Below are 26853 nucleotides of genomic sequence, written 5' to 3'. Positions count from 1 at the left end.
GTCTAGGCTGGTCTCGAACTCCTGGCCTTAAAGTGATACACTCACCTCAGCCTCCCAATGTGGTGGGATTACAGGAGTGGACCACTCTGCCCGGCAAATCTCTTCCATTTTAAGCGCACAGTTCTGTGGTATTAAATTCCTTCACAATGTTTTTCAATCACCACCACCTTCATCTCCGGAACTTTCTCATCTTCCCAAACTGAAACTCTGCCCCCAACCCTTCCACTCCCCAGCCCCTGGCACCCTGCATTCTACTTTCTGTCTCTATGAAGGACTCTAGGGACCACCTAGGTATGAAATCACACAGAATTTGTCCTGAGTGACTTGACTTTTAATGATATTAACTTTATGACATTTACGAATAAAACCATGTTGAAATGGTCTCATGGTAATTAGAGGCTTAGACTTTCAGAATTAAAAAAAAAAGAGAGAGAGAAAGCTTTGACTGACGTGGGTGGTGGCAGCTCTCACGGGTGGTTCTGGTTACCTGGACGCAGGGCCAACAGCTAACGGCGGAGCTTATGACTGGACTCGCCCTGGAGTTATATAAAGCATTGGAGGAGATAAATCACGTTTGCAGCCCTCAGCTTGGGTGGGGATGATGTCACACACATACATATAGCACATGAGCTTAGAGCTGGGACAGCTCCCAGAGGTCATCTGTCCTCCCGCCCCTTCTCCCAGAAAAGGAGGCAGAGAGTGACTTGATCAGGAACTTGGCAAAAGCATTTCAGCAGGTCAGGGCCAGAGCCAAGAGCCAATGGTGGGCTCCTGGCCTCAGCCACACATCACCAGAGGCCCCCTGGACTTCTCCTCCAGGGTCATGGACTGAGGCTACCACGAACCAAAAATATCTCAAGAAAAAGACATCAAGACACACAAGGAAACCAAAAGTAAAGAAAGAAATAGGCCCAGTGCAGTGGCTCATGCCTGTAATAGCAGAGTGTTAGGAGGCTGAGGCTGGAGGATCGCTTGCGGTCAGGAGTTCGAGACCAGCCTGGGCAATATATCAAGAGCCCTGCTGCTAAAAAATTATTTTGGGCTGGGCATGGTTGTTCACGCCCGTAATCCCAGCACTTTGAGAGGCCAAGGTGGGCTGATCAACTGAGGTTGGGAGTTCAAGACCAGCCAGACCAACATGGAGAAACCCCATCTCTGCTAACAATACAGGATTAGCCGGGCGTGGTGATGCACATCTGTAATCCCAGCTACTTGGGTGACTGCGGCAGGAGAATTGCTTAAATCCGGGAGGTGGAGGTTTCAGCAAGGTGAGATCGCGACATTGCGCTCCAGCCTGGGCGACAAGGGCAAAACTCTGCCTCAAAAAAATAAATAATAAATAAATAGATAAAAATATGTACGTATGTTTTCATAGGAGACAGAACGCAGTATGTGTGTGTGTCTCCCGACACTGAGACACGAGAAGGGATGGCTGCTTTCCTAGAGGTGAAGCAAAGTACATGAAACACACACGTGCAAACCCCACTGATCCCAGCATGGCTGCCTGCACTCACCTTTGAGGCAATAATCCAACTCGAACAGCTCACTGTCTTCCACCTGCCTCTGCCAGAAAACCAGGTAGTGGGTGATGTTGCCATTGGGGTCCGTCGGGGGTTTCCACTTCAGAATAATCTGGGATGATGAGTTAGACACTGAGATTGGATCCAGTGGCACGGACGGGTCTGCCAAGGAGAAAGGAAATGAGTCAATCATGAGAAAGCATGTGCAAAAAAAGCTCGGGGTCGGGGGGAACGCGGGAGGTGGGGGGCGGGACACACCAGTTAAAGACATCAGGAGGAAGTTTGCTGCAGTGTTTTGTTGTTTTTTTGTTGTTGTTGTTTTGTTTTGTTTTGTTTTTTAGACGGAGTCTCCTCTGTTGCCCGGGCTGGAGTGCAGTGCCGTGATCTCGGTTCACTGCAACCTCTGCCTCCCGGGTTCAAGTGATTCTCCTGCCTCAACCTCCCGAGTAGCTGGGATTACAGGTGTGCACCACCAGGCCTGGCTAATTTTTGTCTTTTTAGTAGAGACGGGGTTTCGCCATGTTGACCAGGCTGGTCTCGAACTCCTGACCTCAAGTGATCTTCCCCTCCCTCGGCCTCCCAAAGTGAAGTAATCATAGCTTACCGTAGACTCCTGGGCTCAAGAGATCTTCCCGCATGGGGCTGCTGAGTAACTGGGAATATAGGTGTACACCACCATTTTTTAAAAAAATTTTTGGAGAGATAGAATCTTGCTCTGTTGTCCAGCTGGTCTCAAACTCTTGGGCTCCAGTGATCCTCCCACCTTGGCCTCCCAATGTGCTGGGATTACAGGCACGAGCGCCAAGCCTGGCCGACATTTTAATTCAAAGTGTGGGCCACCGCATTCGGCTGCTGCAGTGTTATTTAACATCGGTGAAAACTGGAGACACACAGGAAATCCTCACCCAATCAGTGCACAGGTTACCAAGCTATATAGCCCATTCACATCACAGATGATATGAGCATTCATGTGTCCATTTCTGCAACAAACATCAATAGGCTCTGACTATGCATTAAGCTCTCTCTGTTCTGGGAACTGGGTAGACGCTGCCCAGGAAAGAGAGGATAGTGGGAAGAGACCAATAAACTCATGTTTTCTGATTAACATCTGTTCCTAATTAAACCCAGTCATGGGGCAGACATGAAGCCATTGGATCGTGTCATTGAGCTGGTATTCACTCTATAAAACCTTCCCCTCAAAAATGGAGATGGCTGGCTCAGTGGCTCACACTATAATCCCAGGACTTTGGGAGGCTGAGACGGGAGGATCGATTGAGCTTAGGAGTTTGAGGCCAGCCTCTGTAGCATAGCAAGACCCTGTCTCTACTACTAAAAATCATAAAAATCAGCCAGGCATGGGGAAGCACGCCTGTGGTCCCAGCCAGTTGGGAGATTAAGATGGGAGGATCGCTTGAACTCGGGAGGTTGATGCTGCAGTGATCCGTGATTGCGCGTCTGTACTCCAACCTGGGCAACAGGGCAAGATCCTTTCTCAAAACAAACAAAAAAAGTACAAAAAAACACAACCAACCAAACAAATGAAACTCTAAAACCCAAAGTAATGGGGGTGGCTGAGGGAGCTGGGGATGGAGAAGGGGCCAAAACACCCGGGAGTGAGACGTTTCTGAAAACTCTAAGTCTTTTCGTGTCACTAAAGGATACGGGACGAGAGGGGACTAAGTGAAGAAGATAGGGCTGATGGGGGCGCGGTGGCTCACGCCTGTAATTCCAGCACTTTAGGAAGCCGAGGCGGGTGGACCTCCTGAGGTCGGGAGTTCAAGACCAGCCTGGCCAACATGGTGAAACCCCGTCTCTACTAAAAACACAAAAATCATAATCCCAGCTACTTGGGAGGCTGAGGCAGGAGAATCACTTGAACCCAGGAGGTAGAGGTTGCAGTGAGCCGAGAATACACCCTTGAACTCTGGTCTGGGTGACAACAGTGAAACTCCATTTCAAAAAGAAAAAAGTTTGAATTTGAGCCTATAGGATGGGGTTTGTCACCTTCAGCACTATTGGCTTTTAGGGCTGGATAATTCTTTGTCATGAGGGAGGGTGCATCCGGTGTGATGCAGGACATGGAGCAGCCTCTCTGGCTTCCACCCACAAAATGCCAGTGGTTTCATCCCCACAGCTGTGACAACCAAAGATGTCTCCTGATATCGACTGGCAACTGTTCCCTGGGAGAGCAGTTACCCACATTTGGGAACTACTGCTATAACAGAAGGACTTAGGTTTTATAAAAATATAATTAGAACAGGCCCAGTGGCTTGCGCCTGCAATCCCAGCACTTTGGGAGGTCAAGGTGGGTGGATCACTTGAGGTCAGGAGTTCGAGAGCCAACATGGTAAAGCCCCATCTCTATTAAAAATACAAAAATGGCCAGGCACGGTGGCTCACGCCTGTAATCCCAGCACTTTGGGAGGCCGAGGCAGGCAGATCACCTGAGGTCGGGAGTTCAAGATCAGCCTGACCAACATGGAGAAACCCTGTCTCTACTTAAAAAAAAAAAAAGAAAAAAAAAAAAAAAGCAAAATTAGCTGGGTGTAGTGGCACATGCCTGTAATCCCAACTACTCGGGAGGCTGAGGCAGGAGAATCACTTGAACCCGGGAGGCGGAGGTTGCGGTGAGCCGAGATCACGCCCTCCCACTCCAGCCTGGGCAACAAGAGTGAAAATCCATCTAAAAAAAAAAAAAAGCGAATAACCATATCAAGGATCATTTTAAACAACCTCATTGTGTCAGCCTCTTAAAAGCAAGAGGTCCGATTCACATACAAATTCACATTCCCAAGACACACTCACTGGTGGCAGCTGTCTGGACATAAATGATGTCACTCTTGGCCCCATAGGTCCGGCGTTCATCGGAAAAGGTGACCAGGGTCTTCACAAAGATAGCATACTGGGTCCAGGGCTTGAGATTCCGCATCAGCCATCCTGGGTGGCTCTGTGACGTGGGGTCACTGGACCTCTGGGGTGGGTCAATGTCTACCACCGTCCAACTGTTGGAACCACAAGCATCCTGCCCGTCGAACTCCGTCACATTCTGATAAGGGCTTTCCAGACAAAACAGCAGAAGGTGGTTACCCTGACAAGACCATCACACTGAGTGCGGTGCAGATGGGGCCTGGGAAGTTACATCCCATAGAGTCACATCCTATTCACCCAACAATCTTATGCCACCAGAAAAAAATAACTCGGAAACAGCCAAAGAGAAAGGAACCCCCAACTCTGACATCTCAATGATGAAACACAGCTTGGGCATCCCTTATTCAAAATACTTGGCACTTGGCCAGGCACGGAGGTGGTTCACGCCTGGAATCCCAACACTTTAGGAGTTCCAGGTGGGTGGATCACTGGAGGTCAGAAGTTCGAGAACCGCCTGGCCAACATGGTGAAACCCTGTCTCTACTAAAAATACAAAAATTATCCGGGTATGGTGGCGCACGCCTGTAATCCCAGCTACTTGGGAGGCTGAGGCAGGAGAATTGCTTGAACCCGGGAGGCAGAGGTTGCAACAAACCGAGATCGCACCACTGCACTCCAGTAGCTGGGCGACAAAGGGAGACTGTTTCAAAATAAATAAATAAATAAATGCTTAGGACCAGAAGTCTTTTTGTTTGTTTGTTTGTTTGTTTGTTTTGAGACAGAGTCTCGCTCTGTCACCCAGGCTGGAGTGCTGTGGCGCTATCTCGACTCACTGCAACCTTCGCCTCCTGGGTTCAAGCACTTCTCCTGCCTCAGCCTACCGAGTAGCTGGGACTACAGGCAGACGCCACCATGCCTGGCTAAGAAGTGTTTTGGATTGTGGATATTTTTGGGTTTGAAATATTGGCATTTTACCAGTTTATTTGCATTGTGCTGGTTTAGCATCTCTGATCTAAAAACCTGAATTCTGAAATGCTCCAGTGAGCATCTCCTTTGAGCATTAAGTTGGTCCGCAAAAAGCTTTGGATTTTGGAGCACTACAGATTTCAGATTTTCAGATTAGGGATATTAAACCTGTAATAATAGTAATAGCAGGAATTCCCTCACAAGTTATTGATAAGATTACATGAGAGACTGTGTGTAAGTTCTCAGCAAGGCACCAGGTAAATCTTGAGAGCTAGAACTATTATTATTATTATTATTATTTGAGACGGAGTCTCATTCTGTTATTCAAGCTGGAGTGCAGTGGTGTGATCTCACACCCAGCTAATTTTTGTGCCACCACACCCAGCTAATTTTTGTATTTTTAGTAGAGACGGGATGTCACCATGTTGGCCAGGATGGTCTCGATCTGTTGACTTCATGATCCACCCACCTCAGCCTCCCAAAATGCTGAGATTACAGGCATGAGCCACTGCACTCGGCAGAACTATTTTATATATATATATACATATATATATTATATATATGTATATATATATACACACACATATATATACATATATATACACACATACATATATATACACATACACACACACACACACACACACACACACACACACACACACACACGAGAGAAGGGGGGGGAGAGAGAGGCGGAGTTTCGCTCTTTGCTCCCCAGGCTGGAGTGCAGTAGCCTGATCCTGGTTCACCGCAACTTCCACCTCCTGGGTTCTAGCGATTCTCCTGTCTCAACCTCCCGAGTAACTGGGATCACAGGCGCCCACCACCACGCCTGGCTAATTTTTGTGTTTTTAGTAGAGACGGGGTTTCACCATGTTGGCCACGCTAGTCTCAAAATCCTGACCTCAGGTGATCTGCCCACCTCAGCCTCCTAAAGTGCTGGGATTACAGGTGAGAGCCACAATGCCCGGCCAGAACTATTATTAATATTACTACTGGCCAGCTGTGGTGGCTCATGCTTGTAATCTCAGCACTTTGGGGGGCCAAGGTGGGAGGATCACCTGAAGTCAGGAGTTTGAGATCAGCCTGGTCAACATGGCAAAACCTGTCACTACCAAAAATACACAAATTGGCCGGGTGTGATGACGCATGCCCCTAATCCCAGCTACTCAAGAGACTGAGGCAGGAGAATTGCTTGAATCCAGGAGGCGGAGGTTGTAGTAAGCCAAGATCATGCCAGTACACACCAGCCTGGGCAACAGAACAAGACTCTGTCTCAAAAAAAAGGAAAGAAAGGAAGAAAGAAAAATAGATAAGCAATACATTTGATAACATCCATTCAGTAGGCTGAGCTCCTGGCTACTAAGGATGTCTGATGAGACATATACAGGAAAGGCACAATGGAATCGTGCCCTAGGAATACTGTCTGGGTTTCTACAGGAAAGCTATCTACTTCCATTTTAGGCATTTGATAAAAGTGGACACCACTGACTTTGAGTACCACTGACTGGTGAGATTGTAAAAAGGAACCTAAGATATTCATTCCAGGAGGAGGAGTGAGCTGCAGAGGAACCTGAGAGAGACAGAGTTGAGCACAAATGTAGCAAGCACAGAGCTAGCTGGCCCTCGTCTCCGCAGGGTCTAACTCTTGTACTTACGCTTCTTTGTAGAACAGCATGAACCCCAAGAGATCTCGGAAGTCAGGGGGCCAGTACGGCTCCCATTTCAGCAAGATCTTGTCAGAACTCGTCCGAATGGAAGAAAATTTAATTAATTCATTTTCACCTGGAAAATTTAAAACAAAAGGCAAAAGCGAGCTATTTCAGTATCATTTCAGAACAAGGGATGTGACCCCACACTTCCTGGAGGGTCTGTGAGAAGGGAGAGCTCAGTTTGCTATTCCCTCATGGGTCTCCTTCCCATGTGCCTTGCTAAGCGTGAATCCCAGGAGATTCAAAGGCAAGAACCAGTTCTGCAACTTGATTGTTCACGTAAGCCAATTACTTGGCCAGATATTCAATTGAATAAGAGCAATCTGTGGCCACGCAAGGACATCTGGCCAATAGTCACTGGGAGAAGGGATTTTCAAGGGTGATTTTTTTTGTTTTTGTTTTTGTTTTTTTGAGACAGAGTCTTGCTGTCGCCCAGGCTGGAGTGCAGTGGTGCAATCTTGGCTCACTGCAACCTCCTCCTCCTGGGTTCAAGTAATTCTCTCTCACTTCAGCCTCCAGAGTAGCTAGGATTACAGGCACATACCACTACGCCCAGCTAATTATTTTTGTATTTTTAGTAGAGACAGGGTTTTGCCATGTTGTTGGCCAGGTTGGTCTCGAACTGAATGCTGCCTTGCACATTTTCTTGTAAGAATGAGATGGAAGGAGATGCAACTCCAGTGCAAATAAACCCACGCGGAGCGAGTTTAGAGAGCCTGCAGATCATTACACACTGGAGAGATGCACCTAAGGAATTCTCTGTGCCCAGAAGGCAAACCCATCCTAACCCTCACTCCAGCCTCGTTCTCTCTCTTTGCACTACAATTTTTTTTCTTTTTTTGGAGACAGAGTTTTGTTCTATTGCCAGGGCTGGAGTGCAGTGGCATGATCTCTGCTCACTACAACCTTTGCCTCCTGGGTTTAAGCAATGCTCCTGCCTCAGCCTCTCAAGTAGCTGGGATTACAGGTGCCCACTACTACGCCCAGCTAGGTTTTGTGTTTTTTTTTAAGTAGAGATGAGGTTTCATTTGCCATGTTGGCCAGGCTGGTCTCGAACTCCTGACCTCAAGTGATCTGCCCGTCTCTGCCTCCCAAAGTGCTAGGATTACAAGCATAAGCCACTCTGCCCGGCCCTCGCACTACATTTTGACATAAGAAACTAACTCCTCATGGTGTCACAGAAGGCCCTGGCAGCTCACTGCTCAGAATCTATGAAGGGTGTGCAGTCAGCAGGCAGCCTGCAGCTGCAGAAACTGCAGGACCCGCTATAACATCCCAACCAAGACCTGACTCTGCGGGCAGCCCCCACCTATGACTGAGCTTGGCGGATGCCTGGCTGTCCCTTTGCAATGCAGAACTCTGCAGGCAACCACGGCCTTGAGCTCTTTCTGGGTTTGTCCAAGACTCAGGGGTGCACCACTGTCTGAGGCTCACCCAGCCCTATTCTCCTTCCTTCCCTCTCTCTGTTCACAGAGGTCAGACCCATGGTGTTGTCAAAAGGCTCTTCCTGGCTGGGTGTGGTGGTTCACGCCAGTAATCCCAGCACTTTGGGAGGCTGAGGTGGGCAGATCACCTGAGGTCAGGAGTTCGAGACCAGCCCGGCCAACATGGCAAAACCCTGTCTCTACTAAAAATACAAAAAAATTAACTGGGCATGGTAGCATGTGCCTGTAATCCCAGCTACTCTGGAGGCTGAGACGAGACAATTACTTGAACCAGAAGGAGGAGGTTGCAGTGAGCCAAGATAATGCCACTGCACTCCAGCCTGGGTGAGAGAGCAAGACTCTGTCTTAAAAAAAAAAAAAAGTCTTCCTCTCTTTCATGTTTAATAGGTATCACCCTCAATATATTTTCTGCATTTCTAACTTCAACTTGGCAGTTACTTCCCAGGAGATGCAGACTGATAGTTCAACTTTGAACTCTTCAGCATTGGCCTGATACACATATAAGAAGGTGTTACTAGGCCGGGCACAGTGGCTCAAGCCTGTAATCCCAGCACTTTGGGAGGCCAAGGTGGGTGGATCACAAGGTCAAGAGATCAAGACCATCCTGGTCAACATGGTGAAACCCCGTCTCTACTAAAAATACAAAAAATTAGCTGGGCATGGTGGCACGTGCCTATAACCCCAGCTACTCAGGAGGCTGAGGCAGGAGAATTGCTTGAACCCAGGAGGCGGAGGTTGCGGTGAGCCGAGATCGCACCATTGCACTCCAGCCTGGGTAATAAGAGCGAAATTCCGGTGGCTCACGCCTGTAATCCCAGCTCTTTGGGAGGCCAAGGCAGGTGTATCACGAGGTCAGGAGTTTGACCAGCCTGACCAACATGATGAAACCTTGTCTTTATTAAAAACATAAAAAATTAGCTGGGAGTGGTGGTGTGCACCTGTAATCCCAGCTACTCAGGAGGCTGAGGCAGGAGAGTCACTTGAACCCGGGAGGTGGAGGTTGTAGGGAGCCGAGATTGCTCCACTACACGCCAGCCTGGGAGACAGAGCGAGACTCCATCTCAAAAAAAAAATTAATAACAATTATAACAGGAATAAAGTACACAATAAATGTCATGCACTTGAATCATGCAGAAACCATCCCCACCCCCACCCCCATTCCCAGTCTGTGGAAAAACTGCCTTCCACTAAGCAGGTCACTGGTGCCAAAAAGGTTGGAGACCACGGACTTACAGGATGCTTGGTCCCCATTGGTCTTTAAGGCAATGTCATTCTTCTCCTGGCGCCCCTTGGTTCCTGAAATTTCTTCCATCTTGTGGATTTCTGACAAGCAGAGTTTGGGGTTATAGTGGAAGAAGAGTTTCCCCTGAACGATGGTGAGGTTGTGTTTGCTCCAGTCCCAGAGCTGCCTTAGGTTCTGATTGTCCAAGGCATAGAAGGAGTAGTTCCTATGGAAATAACACACATCCAGTCATTCCACGGCTGGTCTTCTACAGCTCCAAGAGGATGTGGCTATGGCCGGAGGTGATGTTTAGGGCTTCGTCCCGAACCCTACGCACTTGCTTGGACCCTATGCACTCAATACATATTTGTCTAATGGGGATAACAGGGGAAGTTGAGGGAGTTTTCATGGCCAGGAAGGAGGCTCCACTCAGCCCTGAAGGGGGTGGTGAGTCTGTGATGGACTGAAACCTATTTCTGCAAATAGGGGAAATATGGATGACATAGAGGCGCCTAAGCTGAGCTCAGGAAAGAGCAAAGAAGCCTATTTTGGCCAATAAGTGACAAGAAATAGCTGGAGTTGTAACGGACCAGACCCTCTAGTGTACTGCATGCCAGACCAAGACCAAGAATATGTGACCAATCCTCAATAAGCAGCAAGGAGCCATTGAAGGGTTGTTGTTGTTTTGAGACAGAATCTCACTCTGTCTCCCAGGCTAGAGTGCACACAATACCGTCTAAACTCTACTGTTTAGACCATCTTCTCGAATCACTTACCAGCTCACATTGATCAGCACGTTCTTTTGTCCCTTTCCCCATTTGCTGTCCATTCTACAGATGTGAGGCTGGGGCTGAGGCAGCCACCTTGTGACCATGAGGAGCACAAGGACGGAAAGAACCTGGGTTTTCCACAGACCTCCTGCCTGCGAGTCAATCCCGATCTGCGTGAAGCACAGCTCAGCTGAATTCCTGCTGTTTCAGACGAGGTGTGCTTCACACAGCTCCAGACTGACTCTAACGAAAACAGAGTTTCTAGGACCTCAAGGAGAAAGTTGCAATGTAGTGGGATATACTGAGATGGAGTCCATCCCAGAAATCAGGATGGACAACTGGGACGGGACTAGGACTGAAGCTCCATTTTATGCACGTTAAACTCTACTCACAAGGCAGCCCAGACAGCCCGACCACCTACTTAGCAAAAATTCCAGCCCGCGCCCTTGGAGGGTGGGCACCAAGGGGGCTGCTCCCACTTTTCTCAAGAATGACCGTGAAACAGCTTTTACAAATCTTGGCTGAATGGGCCTTTAGGTACATTCCAAGCTTTTTTCTGCCGAGGTTTCGCTGGATAGACTTCTGTTTGTTTTTTTTAAAAAATCCTTAAGTTTTTCTTTTCTTTCTTGGAGTTTCGCTCTTGTCACCCAGGCTGGAGTGCAATGGCACGATCTCGGCTCACCGCAACCTCCGCCTCCTGGGTTCAGGCAATTCTCCTGCCTCAGCCTCCCAAGAAGCTGGGATTACAGGCACACACCACCACGCCCAGCTTATTTTTTGTATTTTTTGGTAGAGACGGTGTTTCACCATGTTGACCACGATGGTCTCGATCTCTTGATCTTGTGATCCGCCCACCTTGGCCTCCCAAAGTGCTGGGATTACAGGCGTGAGCCACCGCGCCCGACTCCGAGACACAGTCTTACTCTGTCACCCAGGCTGGAGTGCAGTGGTGCAATCTCGGCTCACTGCAACCTCCGCCTCCTGAGTTCAAGCGATTCTCCTGCCTCAGCCGCCCGAGTAGCTGGGATTACAGGCATTCACCACCATGCCCAACTAATTTTTGTATTTTTAGTAGGGACAGGGTTTCACCGTGTTGGACAGGCTGGTCTCGAACTCCTGGCCTCAAGTGATCTGCCTGCATCAGCCTCCCAAAGTGCTGGGATTACAGGCATAAGCCACTGCGCCTGGCCAAAAGCATCCTTAAATCTTTCTAATGCACTAACTTTCTAGTTAGTGCTCAGGCCATACACACAATCAGGTCCACGTACCCGGCTTCCAAGGTCTCTCCTCGAATCAGACGCAACTTCCGAAAGAAGGCAAGTGATACCAGAGCGTAGGATCGGCGGATTTTTAGATACCCTGAAATTTCTTCAATGAGGCCGAGGTTGGCTTCTAGCTCAACTGCCAGATTGTCTAAGGAAAAGAGAGAATATGCAGTGGGTTTCTATGAAAGTATTTCAATCTTTTCATGATTCTCCACGGTGAGAAGATAACCCTTAGGCTGCAAACAATTGGACATACCCAGCTTAAAACTCCTCACGCTTAGAACACAATCTGAAGTCCTTACCATTCCTTAAATGGGCAAAGCATACTTACCCCTCAGGACCTTTGCACTGGCTGCCTCTGTTGCTCAGAATATTATTCCACCATCTATCTGCTTGGCTTGTTCCATCATCATCTCAAACCTTCCTTCCCCACACCAGAGACTTCTCTAAAATAGCAACCCCAGGCTGGGCACAGTGATTCACACCTGTAATCCCAGCACCTTGGGAAGTCGAGGCAGGTGCCTCCCTTGAGGTCAGGAGTTCAAGACCAGACTGGCCAACATGGAGAAACCCTGTCTTGACTAATACTACAAAAACAAAAACAAAAACTAAAGCAACCCCTGCTATTCTGTATTTCAGTGGTTGACAAATGACAGCCCACTGGCTCAATTCCACCTTTTTTGTAAATAAAGTTTCACTGGAACAAAGCCATGCCCTCTAGCTGATGTGGGTCTATGACTGCTTTCATATTACAACGGCAGAGTTGAGTGGTTATGACAGAGATTGCCCAGTCTGCAAGGCTGCATATATTCACAAAACAGCCCTTTGTAGGGAAAAGTTGCCCGTTTCCATTCCACCTATGACCCTGCTGCATTTCCCTTCACAGCACAGACCCGCACCTGACCTTACATTATCTGTTGATTTACTTATGTGCAAAAATCCATTAGGGCAAGGACTTTGCCTTGCTCACTGTCAGTATTCAATAAATGTTAGCTAAAGAAATAAACAAAGGAATGCCTTTTTTGCCTAAGACGGCTTATGACTGATTGATTGATTGGTTGATTGATTGATTGTTGAGACATAGTCTTGCTCTGTGACCCAGGCTGGGTGCAGTGGTGCAATCTCGACTCCCTGCAACCTCCGCCTCCCAGGTTCAAATAATTCTCCCGTCTCAACCTCCCAAGTAGCTGAGATTACAGGCACGTGCCACCATGCCCAGCTAACTTTTTTATTTTTGTTTATTTTTTGAGACGGAGCCTTGCTCTCTCACCAGGCTGGAGTGCAGTGGCAAAATCTCGACTCACTGCAACCTTCACCTCACGCGTTCAAGTGATTCTTCTGCCTCAGCCTCCCAAGTAACAGGCACATGCCACCACACCTGACTAATTTTTGTATTTTTGGTAGAGACAGGGTTTCACCATGTTGGCCAGGCTGCTCTCAAACTCCTGACTTCAAATGATCCGTCCACCTCAGCCTCCCAAAGTGCTGGGATTATAGGCATGAGTCACCGAATAGGCTTTTTTGTTTTTTTGAGATGGAGTCTCACTCTGTTGCCCAGGCTGGAGTGCAGTGGCTCAATCTCAGCTCACTGCAACCTCTGCTTCCTGATTTCAAGTTATTCTCTTGCCTCAACCTCCTGCGTAATTGGGATTACAGGTGCTCGCCACCATGCCAGGTCAATTTTTTGTATTTTTAGTAGAGATGGGGTTTCACCATATTGGCCAGGCTGGTCTCAAACTCCTGACCTCAAGTGACCCATCCACCTAGGCCTCCAAAGTGCCAAAGGCATTGGAGGCATGAGCCACCGCACCTGGCCCTGAGATTTATTTCTGAAAACACAGTCTGCAGTAGGGCATATTGCCCAATTGTAAAAAATGACAATTCCAAAGCCAGGTGGGGTGTCTTGTGCCTGTAATTCCTGCAACTTGAGAGGCTGAGTGAAGAGGATTGCTTGAGCCCTGGCGTTTGAGACTAGCCTGGGCAACATAGTGAGACCCTGTCTCTGAAAAAAAATTTTTTTAAAAAATGAACCGGGCACAGTGACACCTGCCTGTCCTCCCAGCTACTTGGGAGGCCGAGGTAGGAGGACTGCATGAGCCCAGGAGTTTGAGACTGCAGTGAGCTAGGGTTGCCCCACTGTACTCCAGCCTGGGCAAAAGAGTAAGACCCCATCTCTAAAAATAAAAATAGATTTTAAAGCAGATTCCTGATGCCTCAACTCCTAACGTAGAAAATGGGAATAACAAGGTGAGTGAGGCCACGACTGGGCTGTTCACTTCACGTTTTGTGGCAAACTCCCAGCATGGCTCTATCCACGGGAAAGCCATGGAATGATCACCCTAAAAGTGCTTTAGAAGCGTGCATCCTAGTCTGCGCTGCTTTTCCTCCCCACTCACAGCTCACAGGGACGTGGAGCCCAGGAGGCTGCCCCCACGTCCCCACAGAGAGACTCACTGCCTCCTCGAATGTTGATGATCAGACTCCCATTGATGACGGTGCATCCTCGGAGATCCTGGGCAGACGTCACTGAGTCGATGATTTTCTCGCGTTCTAAAAGGTGGCACACCTTGGGACAGGGACCCAGGCACGGGGTGCACATCAAGCTATAGATGGAGGAGAGAGAGAGAAAGAGGGAGAAGGATCAGGGTACTCAAGGTCCTTCAGACACTTCAGGCATCTTTCCGCCTGATATGGTATTTCTTTTCTTTTCTTTTTTTTATCCTTTTTTTTTTTTTTTGAGACGGAGTCCTGCTCTGTTGGGATCTCAGCTCACTGCAACCTCCGCCTCCCGGGTTCAAGCAATTATAATAATAATAAAGCTTGACAATAAATAGCAAGTGCTGCTGAGGATGTGGAGCGATTAGAACTCTCATACATTGCTGGTAGAAATACAACAGGCTCCAACTGTTTCAGCCATTTAGGAAAACAATCTAGCCTTTCCTTTTTTTTTTTTTTTTTTAAGACAGAGTATTGCTCTGTCACTCAGGCTGGAGTGGAGTGGCAAGATCTCAGCTCACTGCAACCTCCACCTCCTAGTTCAAGCAATTCTCCTGCCTCATCCTCCCAAGTAGCTGGGATTACAAGTGTGCACCAATACACCCAGCTAATTTTTGTATTTTTAGTAGAGATGGGTTTTCACTGTGTTGGTCAGGCTGGTCTCAAACTTCTGACCTCAGGTGATCCACCCGCCTTGGCCTCCCAAAGTGCTGGGATTACAGGCGTGAGCCACCGTGTCCGGCCCAATGGTCACTTGTTATTAGTGACATCACTGTTGTGGCTACTGCTGCTGTTCTCACACCTCTGTGTGTTCAATTCTTTAGAATGATTTTTGTGGCTGTAGTATCATAAAGAATGTATCTGGTCTTCATCCCAGTTCTTGGCATAGAGCCTCAGAAACCCTTGGAATTTTCTGAGTCATAGGAATGCTTTTGTTAGGAGTGTTAAGAATGTTGGGGTGACTTGTGGTGGGGGGGCCTAGATAACATTATGGTGGGGGTTGGTCACCAGAGAGACCAACTGTGTGATTGGAGGGTGGGCGCTTTTAGTCACCTGACCTCCAGGGAGGGGAGGGGACTGGAAATGGCAGTGTTCAACCACATAGCCAAGGATTTCAATCAATCACGCCTAAGGAATGAGACTCCAGTTAAAACTCTGGACACTGGGATGGGTACAGTGGCTCACATCTGTAACCCAGCACTTTGGGAGGCTGAAGCAGGCAGATCACAAGGTCAGGAGTTCAAGACCAGTTTGGCCAACATGGTGAAACTCTGTCTCTATTAAAAATACAAAAATTAGCTGTGTGTGGTGGCGCACGCCTGGAGTCTCAGCTACTTGGGAGGCACCACACCTGGCCAGGTTTATTTTAGTTCTGTGAGTTTTTCCAGCAAATTATCAAACCTAGAGTTTGTGGTAATCCTCCAATTTAGAGCGAGTTGGTCAGAAGTGTGGGTGGTTGAGGGATCCCCAGGATTCTGCCAGTGTCTGAAGTAAAGGAAATCTCATGAAGGGCTGAGTCTTTTTTTGGAGACACAGTCTCACCCTGTTGCCCAGGCTGGAGTGCAGTGGCACAGTCTCTGCTCATTACAACCTTCACCTCCTGGGTTCAAGTGATTCTCCTGCTTCAAATTCCTCAGTAGCTGGGATTACAGGTGCCCACAACCATGCCTGGTTAATTTTTTATATCTTTAGTAGAGACGGCGTTTCACCATGTTGGCCAGGCTGATCTTGAACTCCTAATCTCGTGATCCGCCCACCTTGGCCTCCTAAAGTGCTGGGATTACAGGTGTAAGCCACATGTCCGGCCCAGGCCTGAGCCTTAAACTTGTGGAGTCTGATACTAACTTTTGAGGAGGATGGTGTCAGAAGAGTGTTGCGGTACACCCAGGTAGTGGCAGAACAGCTGAGGCAGAAACAAAATAGTGATGAAATGTTTGACTTCTTTTATTGGCTCTATTCTTATGATGTGGCAGGCGATGCTCTGAGCCTGGACTTGGCAAACAGTGGCCTAGGAGCCAAAGCCAGTTGGCCATCTGTTTTTGCAAATAATCTCCTACTGGAATATGGCCACATTTAATGGTTTGTATATGGTTTCACCCTGCTTTCACGCTGCAAAGGCAGAGGTGAGTTAGCTCCAACAGAGACCATATGGCTGAGAGCTGAAAATATTTACTGTCTGGCCCTTGGCCAATCTCTGTTCCCAGCTGCAGGTATACATGAGTGAACAAAGCAGATAATGTGCTTTCCTTGTGGGAAATTATAAATGACCATGAGTTCTTTTTTTTGAGACAGAGTCTTGCTCTGTCTCCCAGGCTGGAGTGCAGTGGCACCCTCTCAGCTCACTGCAATCTCTGCCTTCCTGGTTCAAGCAATTCTCCTGTCTCGGCCTCCCAAGTAGCTGGGACTACAGGCACGCACCAGCATGCCTGGCAATTTTTTTGTGTTTTTAGAAGAGACGGGGTTTCACCATACTGGTCAGGCTGGTATTGAACTCCTGACTTCAGGTGATCCACCCATCTTGGCTGTTCAAAGTGCTGGGATTACAGGCGTGACCCACCGCACATGGCCCAGATGGCCACTTTTAATCAGGGTCATTAGAATGGAAGCAGGAGCAAAGAGATTGTTCAAGGGGACTGGATCAGACATGAAGATGAAATAAACAAGAGTTGTAGACAAATCTAAGACCTCAGCTTAATACGAAGAAGTGAGGGAGGCCAAGAAGAGTCAAGGACTTTAGGTAACTCTCCCCTTCCCAATGGATGCCCCATACCCTTTGAAATTTATTCATCACAAATATCTGGTCCCCCTCATCTCAGGAAGCACTACTGTGCTCTTACATCCTAGCAGGTACTTGGGATGACAGTAGATGGTGAGATTTTTGTTTGTTTTGAGATGGAGTTTCACTCCTTTCACCCAGGCTGGAGTGTAATGGTGTGATAGCTCACTGCAACTTCTGCCTCTTGGGTTCAAGCAATTCGTGTGCCTCGGCCTCCTGAGTAGCTGGGATTACAGGCAGTCACTACCAATTCCAGCTGTTTTTATTTTTGTATTTTTAAAAATTATTTTTAGTAGAGCCGGGATTTCACCACAGTGGCCAGGCTAATCTCAAACTCCTGACCTCAGGTGATCCGCCCATTTTGGCCTCCCAAAGTGCTGGGATTACAGGTGTGAGCCACTGCACCCGGCCAAGACCTTTTAACAAATCCACATGAGTTCCCAGAACTCTGCTCTGAAAACATCAAGAACTCTTTCCCAGATAAGGCATCAGAATAGAAGAAAACATCTGGCCCTATTTGATATCAAACCACATTAGAAAATGCTACAATACTATAAAGACTTTTATAAGATAAAAATCAAAGCTTCAGGTTGGGTGCGGTTGCTCACACCAGTGATCTCAGCACTTTGGGAGGCCAAGGTGGGCAGATCACTTGAGGTCAGGAGTTCGAGACCATCCCGTCCAACATGGTGAAACCCCATCTCTACTAAAAATACAAAAAAAAAAAAAAAAAAGATAAAAGAAAAAAGAATTAGCCAGGAGTGGTGGCAGACATCTGTAATCCTCACTCCTTGGGAGGCTGAGGTAGGAGAATCGCTTGAACCCAGGAGGCTGAGATTACAGTGAGCCAAGATTGCACCATCGTACTCCAGCCTGGACAACAAGAATGAAACTCCGTCTTAAAGAAACAAAAACAAAACAGCTGGGTGTGGTGGTGGGTGCCTGTAATCCCAGCTACTTGAGAGGCTGAGTCAGGAGAATTGCTTGAACCCGGGAGATGGAGGTTGCAGTGAGCAGAGATCACACCACTGCACTCCAGCCTGGGTGACAGAGTGAGGCTTTGTTTCCGAATATAAATAAATAAATAAAAGCTTCAGAAATAGAAATATTAATTTTTTTAAACCTACGAAATAAAACACTGTGACAATGAACCATTCTCTCTATTAGGGAACGGTCCCAGATGCCAAAGATATGTTGTCAATTTCCGGGGCTTTTGTTTTAGCATCTACTGCACCATCAGTGAGAAAAATCAAAGGAGGTTGCTATATTTCTCAGGCCATAGATAAGGTGAGGGAAAAACACCTTTTACATAAGGCCAATGTCTTAAACATCTTGCCAGGGGATATTAACCCATGTTTTAAAAAACTTTCAAATGTGATTTTAAAAACAAAGAAAGAGGCCAGGCATGGTGGCTCCCGCCTGTAATCCCAGCACTTTTGGAGGCTGAGGTGGGCGGATCACAAGGTCAGGAGTTCAAGACCAGCCTGACCAACATGGTGAAACCTCATCTCTACTAAAAATACAAAAAGTTGCCGGGCATGGTGGCGGGCACCTGTAGTTCCAGCTACTCAGGAGGCTGAAGCAGGAGAATCACTTAAACCAGGGAGGCGGAGGTTGCAGTGAGCTGAGATCATGCTGCTGCACTCCAGCCTGGGCGACAGAGCAAGACTCCATCTCAAAAAAAAAAGAAAGAAAGAAATGAATCAAAAGAAATATAGCTATTTTCCCAATCTTGGGAATATACTGGCCACACACAAACACACACAAAGTTCTGTCTGGTATGCAAAAGGTGATTTATAGACACTTTTCGTCAATAAAGCCAAAAGATTTTTGTTGGTAGGATTTGTATCAAAAATGAGCAAAACAAAACATATTGTACTTGCAGTTTTCGCAAACACTAGAAGAAAGAGTCATAAGAATCAAAATGAAAACTTGTTTTCCTTCCCGCCCTCTCCACCCAGGGAACTAAAACTTCCCACCACAACACTCTCGCTTGGCCAATTTTCAAGTCTGAAGAGGAAGATATTTTACGTAAGCAGGTCAGCTCAAGGCCTCTTGGTGTGTGTCTGTTTCTGATTTGTTTTTGTGTTGTTTTGTGGTGTGTGTGTGTGTGTGTAAAACAAAACAAAAAGCCTCAATATGAAAACCAGGAAACAGATTTTTGAAATTCAGTTATGGCCCCAAAATAGCTCATGGAAGAAGCTAACAACACAAACAGAAAGTCTGCGATGTGCGCAGAAAATCTGACTCACTGCCGAAGAGAGAAAATCCTGCTATTTCTCACCCAAAAGGCAGGAAATGGTTTGATTATACTGCCCTTCAGAGAACAGCAAAGCCCTGACAATTATGCAGAAGTGAGTCTCTTCCTCCTGGAGACGGCATGTGCTGGGTTAATCTTGGCACACCACCAGACTACAGGTCAGGGAAGACACAAAAGACCTTGTCAATATCCTTGATGTGACAATGATGAAGTGACCTCAGTGAGGACAGTCCACATGGAGGACTTTAGAGAAAACCAAGGACTCTGACCTTATGCTTTTTTCTTGTTCTGAAGCTAAGCACAGAAAGCTTAGAACTGGGATGCACAATGCCAGGCTGGGTGCGGTGGCTCACACTTGTAATCCTAGTATTCTGGGAGGCCAAGACAGGTGGATCACCTGAGGTCAGGAGTTCGAGACCAGCCTGGCCAACATGGCGAAACCCTGTCTCTATTAAAAACACAAAAAATTAGCCAGGCACGATGGCAGGCACCTGTAATCCCAGCTGCTTGGGAGGCTGAGGCAGGAAAATCGCTTGAACCAGGAGGCAGAGGTTGCAGTGAGCCAGGATCATGCCACTGCACTGCAGCTTGGGCAACAGAGCAAGACCTCACCTCAAAAAAAAAAAAAAAAAGAATGGTATGTACAATGCCAGAAATATATACTATCTGGCCCTTTAGACCAGGCGTCCCCAAACTACGGCCCACACACGGGCCGCATGCAGCCCCCTGAGGCCATTTATCCAGCCCCCTGCCGCACTTCAGGAAGGGGCACCTCTTTCATTGGTGGTCAGTGAGAGGAGCACAGTATGTGGTGGCCCTCCAACGGTCTGAGGGACAGTGAACTGGCCCCCTGTGTAAAAAGTTTGGGGACGCCTGCTTTAGACAAAAAGGTAGTCAAAACAGAGGGCAAAAGTAACATCTGAAAGCGGAGACCTCACTCACAGCCAATGAAACCTGGGTTTGCACGCAGTTTTTTGCTGCTTTTTTTTTTTTTTTTTTTGAGACAGAGTTTCACTCTTGTCACCCAGGCTGGAGAGCAATAGCGTGATCTCAGCTCATGGCAACCTCTGCCTCCCGAGTTCAAGCAATTCTCCTGCCTCAGCCTCCCGAGTAGCTGGGATTACAGGCATGTGCCACCACGCCTGGCTAATTTTTAAATTTTTTTTAATAGAGACGTGGTTTCTCCATGTTGGTCAGGCTGGTCTTGAACTCCTGACCTCAGGTGATCCACCCACCTCAGCCTCCCAAAGTGCTGGGATTACAGGCATGAGCCACCACGCCCGGCCTGCACACAGTTTTAACAGGCAGTACCATCACAACAAACCACATGTTCCTTCTTCTCTTGGCTGCCCCCCAAGACCCACATGCAGGACTCACTTGCTGGAATTCATCGTGTACCCAGAGGGACACTCGGGGAGACACCTGTTGTTGTGAATGACGTACTGGTAGCAGCTCTGCCTCCGCGAGTTCTTGCATCTGTAGTGCAGGTCCTGGCAGAAGCTGAAGTTCACGCAGCGCCAGTCCTGGAACTGGTAGTATGGGGGCGGGCAGGAGTCCACACACCTGCCGTCCAGGTAGTAGTTGCGGCAGGCCACGCACTTGGTGGGGTCACCGGGCTCGGAACAGTTGCCCAAGCATTCACTGTGGCAACAGAGGCCTTCCGCGGTGCAGCCGTGTGACTTACAGACGGTCGGGCAAACTGGAGAGAGGGGGGGCGAAGAAAAAATAAAACGGCTGGTCAGTGGCTTTGTCTAATTCCTGTCTGCCTATGCAGCAGTTCTGGGTCAGACAGTGAAAGCCAAGCAAAATACTAACAATAAAAACGGCTCTTCTACACCATTAGCCACGTGCCAGAACCATCTATTCACTGGTCTAAGCCTCCAAACGATTGGTGTGCCTGGAAATGTTTAACCGCTGCCTGGGGGACGGGGACAGAGGGGCCCAGATTTATATAGCATTTGCCAATTTCCATGGTGTAAATATTCCTGCCAGTGGTGGATTTCAGGCTATCAACATAAAGTTACTAAACACAGAGCTGGCAAGAGATACAGAGGAGCATTCTTCTAAATAGTATTTATAAGTAAATACAAAGTATGCCCACTATTGACACGAAAGTAGTCAATAACCTCAACAGCGTGAATGACAGGAAAGCACCCTATGATATTGGCAGGTGGTAAGTTGAGTATTTATTATTTTTTAAAACCTTCAAACACCTTTAATTTTAAAACCTTTGATTTTAATGTAATTTGTTTAATTGTAGGTTTATGTAAGTTTTATGAATATCTACGTTTAACAAGTAGCTCAAACATGGCCTGGAAATTTCACCATTGGCTCTAGCATGCTGCTGGACCCCACATGTGAAGTAGATATATTGTTATCGCATTAAAAAAATACTTTACAAAAAGGGAAACCGAGGCACAGGGAGGTTAAGTAACTTGCCCCCAAACTACTGATTGCTTGGACAGATATTTGCTTGCATTAAGCTAGACATTGCAGCCACTATGGGGGAAGAGGTGGCCGCAGACCCTGCCTTTGGGAGCACAAGGTCTAATGGAGGAGACCTGTGAATTACTGCAACATGCAAATGTGGCCGGATGTGGTGGCTCATGCCTGTCATCCCAGCACTTTGGGAGGTCGAGGTGGGTGGATCACCTGAGGTCAGAAGTTTGAGACCAGCCTGGCCAACATGGTGAAACCCTGCCTCAACCAAAAATACAAAAATTAGCCAGACATGGTAGTGCACGCCTGTAATCCCAGCAACTCGGGAGGCTGAGGCATGACAATCACTTGGACCCTGGAGGTGGAGGCTGCAGGGAGAGCCAAGATCATGCCACTACACTCCAGCCTTGGTGACAGAGCCAGACCTTGTCTCAAAACAGAAACGAAACAAAACCAAAATAAAAGAAAGAAAGCTGGGGAGTGTTCTTTACCCAAATCCTCAGACTGTGAGTCTCAGCACAGTGGATCCTACTGGGCAAACTCAGGGAACAGAAGTGGCCCCAGAAGCTACATCCATATATGAGCAGCACGGTCCAATGGAACTTTCTGCGATGACAGAAATGTTCTCTATCTGAGCCGTCCAACACAGAAGCCACTTCTCCCCTGTGGCTACTGAATGTGGTTAGTACAACTAGGAAATCCGATTTTTTTTTTTAATTGTGGTAAAACACACATAGCATAAAATTCACCACTGTAATCATGTTTAAGTGTATAGTTCAGTGGCATTACACACTTTCGCATGGCTGTGCAATCATCACCACCACCCATCTCCAGAACTTTCTCATCTTCCGAAACAGAAGCTCTGTCCCCATGAAACACTCACACACACCCTCCTACCCAGCTCCTGGCACCTCCCATTCAACTTTCTGTCTCTGTGTATCTGACGACTCTAGGGACCTCCTGTAACTGCAATAATATGGGATTTATTCTTTGTTATTTATTTATTTTGAGATAGAGTCTCACTCTATCACTCAGGCTGGAGGGCAGTGGTTAGATATCAACTAGTTGCAACCTCCACCTCCCAGGTTCAAGGAATTCTTGTGCCTCAGCTTCTGAGCAGCTGGGATTACAGATGTCCACCATCACGCCTGGCTAATTTTGTTGTATTTTTACTAGAGACAGGGTTTCACCATGTTGGCCAGGCTGGTCTGTAACTCCTGACCTCAGGTGATCCGCCGGCCTCGGCCTCCCAAAGTGCTGGGATTACCAGTGTAAGCCACCATGCCTGGCCTAGCTGCACCATTTTACATTGCCATCAACAGTGTACCAGGGTTACAATTTTTACCAAGGAACCAAACTTTTAACTGCGTTTCATTTTAATTTCAGTTTAACATTTTTAAAAAGTTTTAAATTGATACAATAATATTTTACCTATTTGTGGAGTACATGTGCTATTTTGTCACAGGGATAAAATGTGTAACTATTTCTTTTGTGTGTGTGTGATGGGATCTGGCTCTGTCGCCCAGGTTGTGGGATGCAGTGACGTGATTACTATCCTCAATCTCCTGGGCTCAGGTGATCCTCCCACCTTGGCCTCCTGAGTAGCTGAACTACGGACATGCACCACCATCTCCAGCTAAGTTTTTAATTTTTTGTAGAAACGGGGTCTCCCTATGTTGCCCAGGCTGGTCTTGAACTCCTAGCTCCAGCGATCCTCCCACCTCAGCCTCCCCAAGTGCTGGATTACAGGCGTGAGCCCCCGTGCCTGACACAGTTCCAATGTTAATGAGCCACAGATGACTACCACCTCCCATACTAGACAGCACAGGCATAGAGAAGAAAACCAGACTCCCTACAGGCTTTGTGGGTCTAATCCCTGCCAGTCTTGCTAAATCCTTCTCCCAACCCCAAGCAGCAGCCATGCTGGCTTCCTTTCTGCACCCCGCACCCACACACACCCAGGCTCAGCCCTGCCTTAGGACCTTGCGTAAGCTGTCCTGGCTGGAGCACCCTGGTCCCTTGTCCCCTCATGACTGGCTCCTTTGCATCCTTCAAGTCTTGACACCCTACACAGACCTTCCCTGACCTCTCCAGCAGAAGCTGCCCCTCCTTAATTCATGAGCTAACACATTATCTCATTACATTTTCCTTATTGCACGGATCACTCTGGAAAATTTTCTTGGGGCTGGGAGCAGTGGCTCACGCCTATAATCCCAGCACTTTGGGAAGCTGAGGTGGGCACTTACTTGAGGTCAGGAGTTCGAGACCAGCCTGGCCAACATGGTGAAACCCCATCTCTACTAAAAATACAAAAATTAGTCAGGTGTGGTGGTGCACACCTGTAATCCCAGCTACTTGGGAGGCTGAGGCAGGAGAATCGCTTGAACCCAGGAGGCGAAGGTTGCAGTGAGTCAAGATTGTGCCACTGCACTCCAGCCTGGGCGACAGAGCTAGACTCCATCTCCAAAAGAAAGCGGGGGATTGTTAAGGGTCCCTTGTTTCCTTCTTAAACTTGTTGCAAAAAATAAACAGGATGACAGTAACACATCAGATTCTTTGATTCGGACATTTTTAGGCTCGATAGAAATTAGCTACAAGGGGTACCTATAATTATCATAACTATCAACATCATTAGCGCTGGTCTGTCTGTGGGAAACTTCGGATTGAAATTCAATTGAAGGAAGCAATCTACAAAGCAGACAACAATTATCTGGGGCCCACGGAGTCCCAGTGCTCTGGCAAGGACACACACTAGGACAGGAAGGGGCTTGTTTCCTGGGCTGGAGCCACTTCAGAGGGTCATCAATGGCCTTAACAAAACCTCCCAAACACATAAGCCTTCCGGCCTAGACAATGCGAAGAAGAAAAATTATCCGACCATTGCAAACAAGGCCAGAGGCTGCGAGACTACAATCCTGTGAGACTTCGAGCCTGTTACAGCCCTGTCTGGCAGGTCCAGCTGAGCTCCTTCATGCTCCACAATGGGAGTTGGTCAACTTTTTCTATAAAGGACCACAAGCAAATACTTGAGGTTTTGCAGGACACATGTTGTCTGCTCAAACTACCCAACTCTGCCATGATGCATGATAGCAGCTACAGATGTACGTACATGAAGAGGGATGGCTGAGTCTGATAGAAGTTTATATATATATATACACACATACACACACACACACACACACACACACACACAAGATGAATTTATATCTTCTGCAGGGACATGGATGAAGCTGGAAACCATCATCCTCAGCAAACTAACACAGGAACTGAAAACCAAACACTGCATGTTCTCACTCATAAGCGGTGTGGTTGAACAGTGAGAACACATAGACACAGGAGGGGAACATCACACACTGGGGTTTTTCATGGGGTGAGGGGCTAGGAGAGGGATAGCATTAGGAGAAATACCTAATGTAGATGACGGGGTGATGGGTGCAGCAAACCACCATGGCACGTGTGTACCTATGTACCAAACCTGCACGGTCTGCACATGTATCCCACAACTTAAAATATAATAATAAAAAATAAATGAAAGCCAGCAATAGGCCAGATAGTTCACCAACCTGCTCTAGTGAAATGTACCTGTAACTGATTTTATTTATTTTATTGTGTTTTTTTTTGTTTTTTTTTTTTGAGACAGAGTCTTGCTCTGTTGCCCAGGCTGGAGTATCGTGGTGCGATCTCCGCTCACTGCAACCTCTGCATCCCAGGGTTCAAGTGATTCTTCTGACTCAGCCTCCTGAATAGCTGGGATTACAGGCACCTGTCACCATGCCAGGATAATTTTTGTATTTTTAGTAGAGACAGGGTTTCACTATGTTGGCCAGGCCAGTCTGACTTCAAGTGATCTGCCCACCTTGGCCTCTCAAAGTGATGAGATTATAGGTGTGACCCACTACACCTGGCTGATTTTACTATTTCTATTAGGGCCGAGACTCACGGAAATTGGTGCTAACCTACAGACAGATATGCTGCAAATTTTTTTCATCTCAGAGAAAAGATAATCTCACCTGGGCATGGTGGCACACGCCTGTAATCCCAGAACTTTAGGAGGCTGAGGAGGGCAGATCACTTGATATTGGGAGTTTGAGACCAGCCTGACCAACATGGAAAAACCCCGTCCCTACTAAAAATAAAAACTAGCTGGGTGTGGTGGCACATGCCTGTAATCTCAGCTACTCAGGAGGCTGAGGCAGGAGAATCTTTTGAACCCAGGAGGTGGAGTTTACAATGAGCCAAGACTGTGCCACTACACTCCAGCCTGAGAGGCAGAGTGAGACTCCAACTCAAAAAAAAAAAAAAAAAAAAAAAAAAGAAGAAAAGAAAGAAAGAAAGAAAGAGACAGGAAGGAAAGAGAAACAAAAAGCCACTCGGGGTGGCCAAAGCTGCTGGGAACACTGTGGACTCCTTGGTGGTGACGGAGTGATCCCAGCCTTCTGGAAGAATTGGCAAAACCCGAGCTATCTGCAATAACAAGAAGAAATTGTTGTTGATTTTTAACCTGTAAATTCTCTTAGAATTTGGTTTCCCCGAAATGAGTTATTTGCTTCGTGATGCTTGTTACTTAGTCTATCGATTATATTTGAGAAAATGAAGAATAACGTGAAATGTTGAGATGTCACTTGTAACTCTGGCTCTGCTGAGCTGTTCTGGTAAAAACAGGAACTCTGTGAAAGGGACTAACCACACAGCTTGACTGCCAGATAGAGATGACAGAGGGTAATGGGTTTCTCATTGCAGAAAGCCTACACATGGACGTGTAATGGAGAGGCTCGTTACCCAGATGCCTTTCCCAGGAAAGGCATATTGATTATGGCCCTGGAAAGTGAATGCGACCCTTATGGAGAGTCTATAAATGGACACATGAGGGGCGTCTGTCTCTGTGGTCGAGATAAAGATGTAAAAGCCCTTCTCCCACCGCTCCTCCAGGTCTGCATGGAAGTCCCCTCCTCTTGCAGCTTTGTGGTCAGCCTGGTTGTCCTGTGTCAGATCCTGTTCCCCCTGCAGCTGTGAGCCCAAGGTTTTGGCTGACAAACATAAGTTTATGTTTAACCTACAATCTTGCTAAGGTGTATGATTTCTATGCTGACACACAGAAAGTCATCTTTACATTG

At 47.4% G+C, this 26853-nt stretch overlaps 1 protein-coding gene across 5 annotated transcripts in view; it reads right to left on the bottom strand.

Annotated features, from left to right (window-relative positions):
* The window catches only part of INSR (insulin receptor), a 159574-nt gene that overhangs the window by 39554 nt on the left and 93167 nt on the right, over positions 1 to 26853 (bottom strand). For 4 of the 5 annotated variants that reach the window (XM_003938873.4, XM_010349535.3, XM_003938872.4 and 1 more), the window contains exons 3-9: positions 20678 to 20999; positions 14223 to 14371; positions 11772 to 11916; positions 9745 to 9959; positions 7013 to 7139; positions 4326 to 4576; positions 1515 to 1682 (exon numbers count right to left, since the gene is read on the bottom strand). In XM_003938873.4, coding sequence (XP_003938922.1) covers positions 1515 to 1682; positions 4326 to 4576; positions 7013 to 7139; positions 9745 to 9959; positions 11772 to 11916; positions 14223 to 14371; positions 20678 to 20999 — 1377 coding nt within the window. The remainder of the gene's footprint in view (positions 1 to 1514; positions 1683 to 4325; positions 4577 to 7012; positions 7140 to 9744; positions 9960 to 11771; positions 11917 to 14222; positions 14372 to 20677; positions 21000 to 26853) is intronic. The other variant, XM_074384730.1, reaches the window with a different exon arrangement.

This window comes from Saimiri boliviensis, chromosome 14 (genome assembly GCF_048565385.1).
Source record: "Saimiri boliviensis isolate mSaiBol1 chromosome 14, mSaiBol1.pri, whole genome shotgun sequence".
Classification (NCBI taxonomy): Eukaryota; Metazoa; Chordata; class Mammalia; order Primates; family Cebidae; genus Saimiri; species Saimiri boliviensis.
The sequence above is the reverse complement of the archived record's forward strand: the minus strand, read 5'-3'. Positions and strand labels throughout refer to the sequence as shown.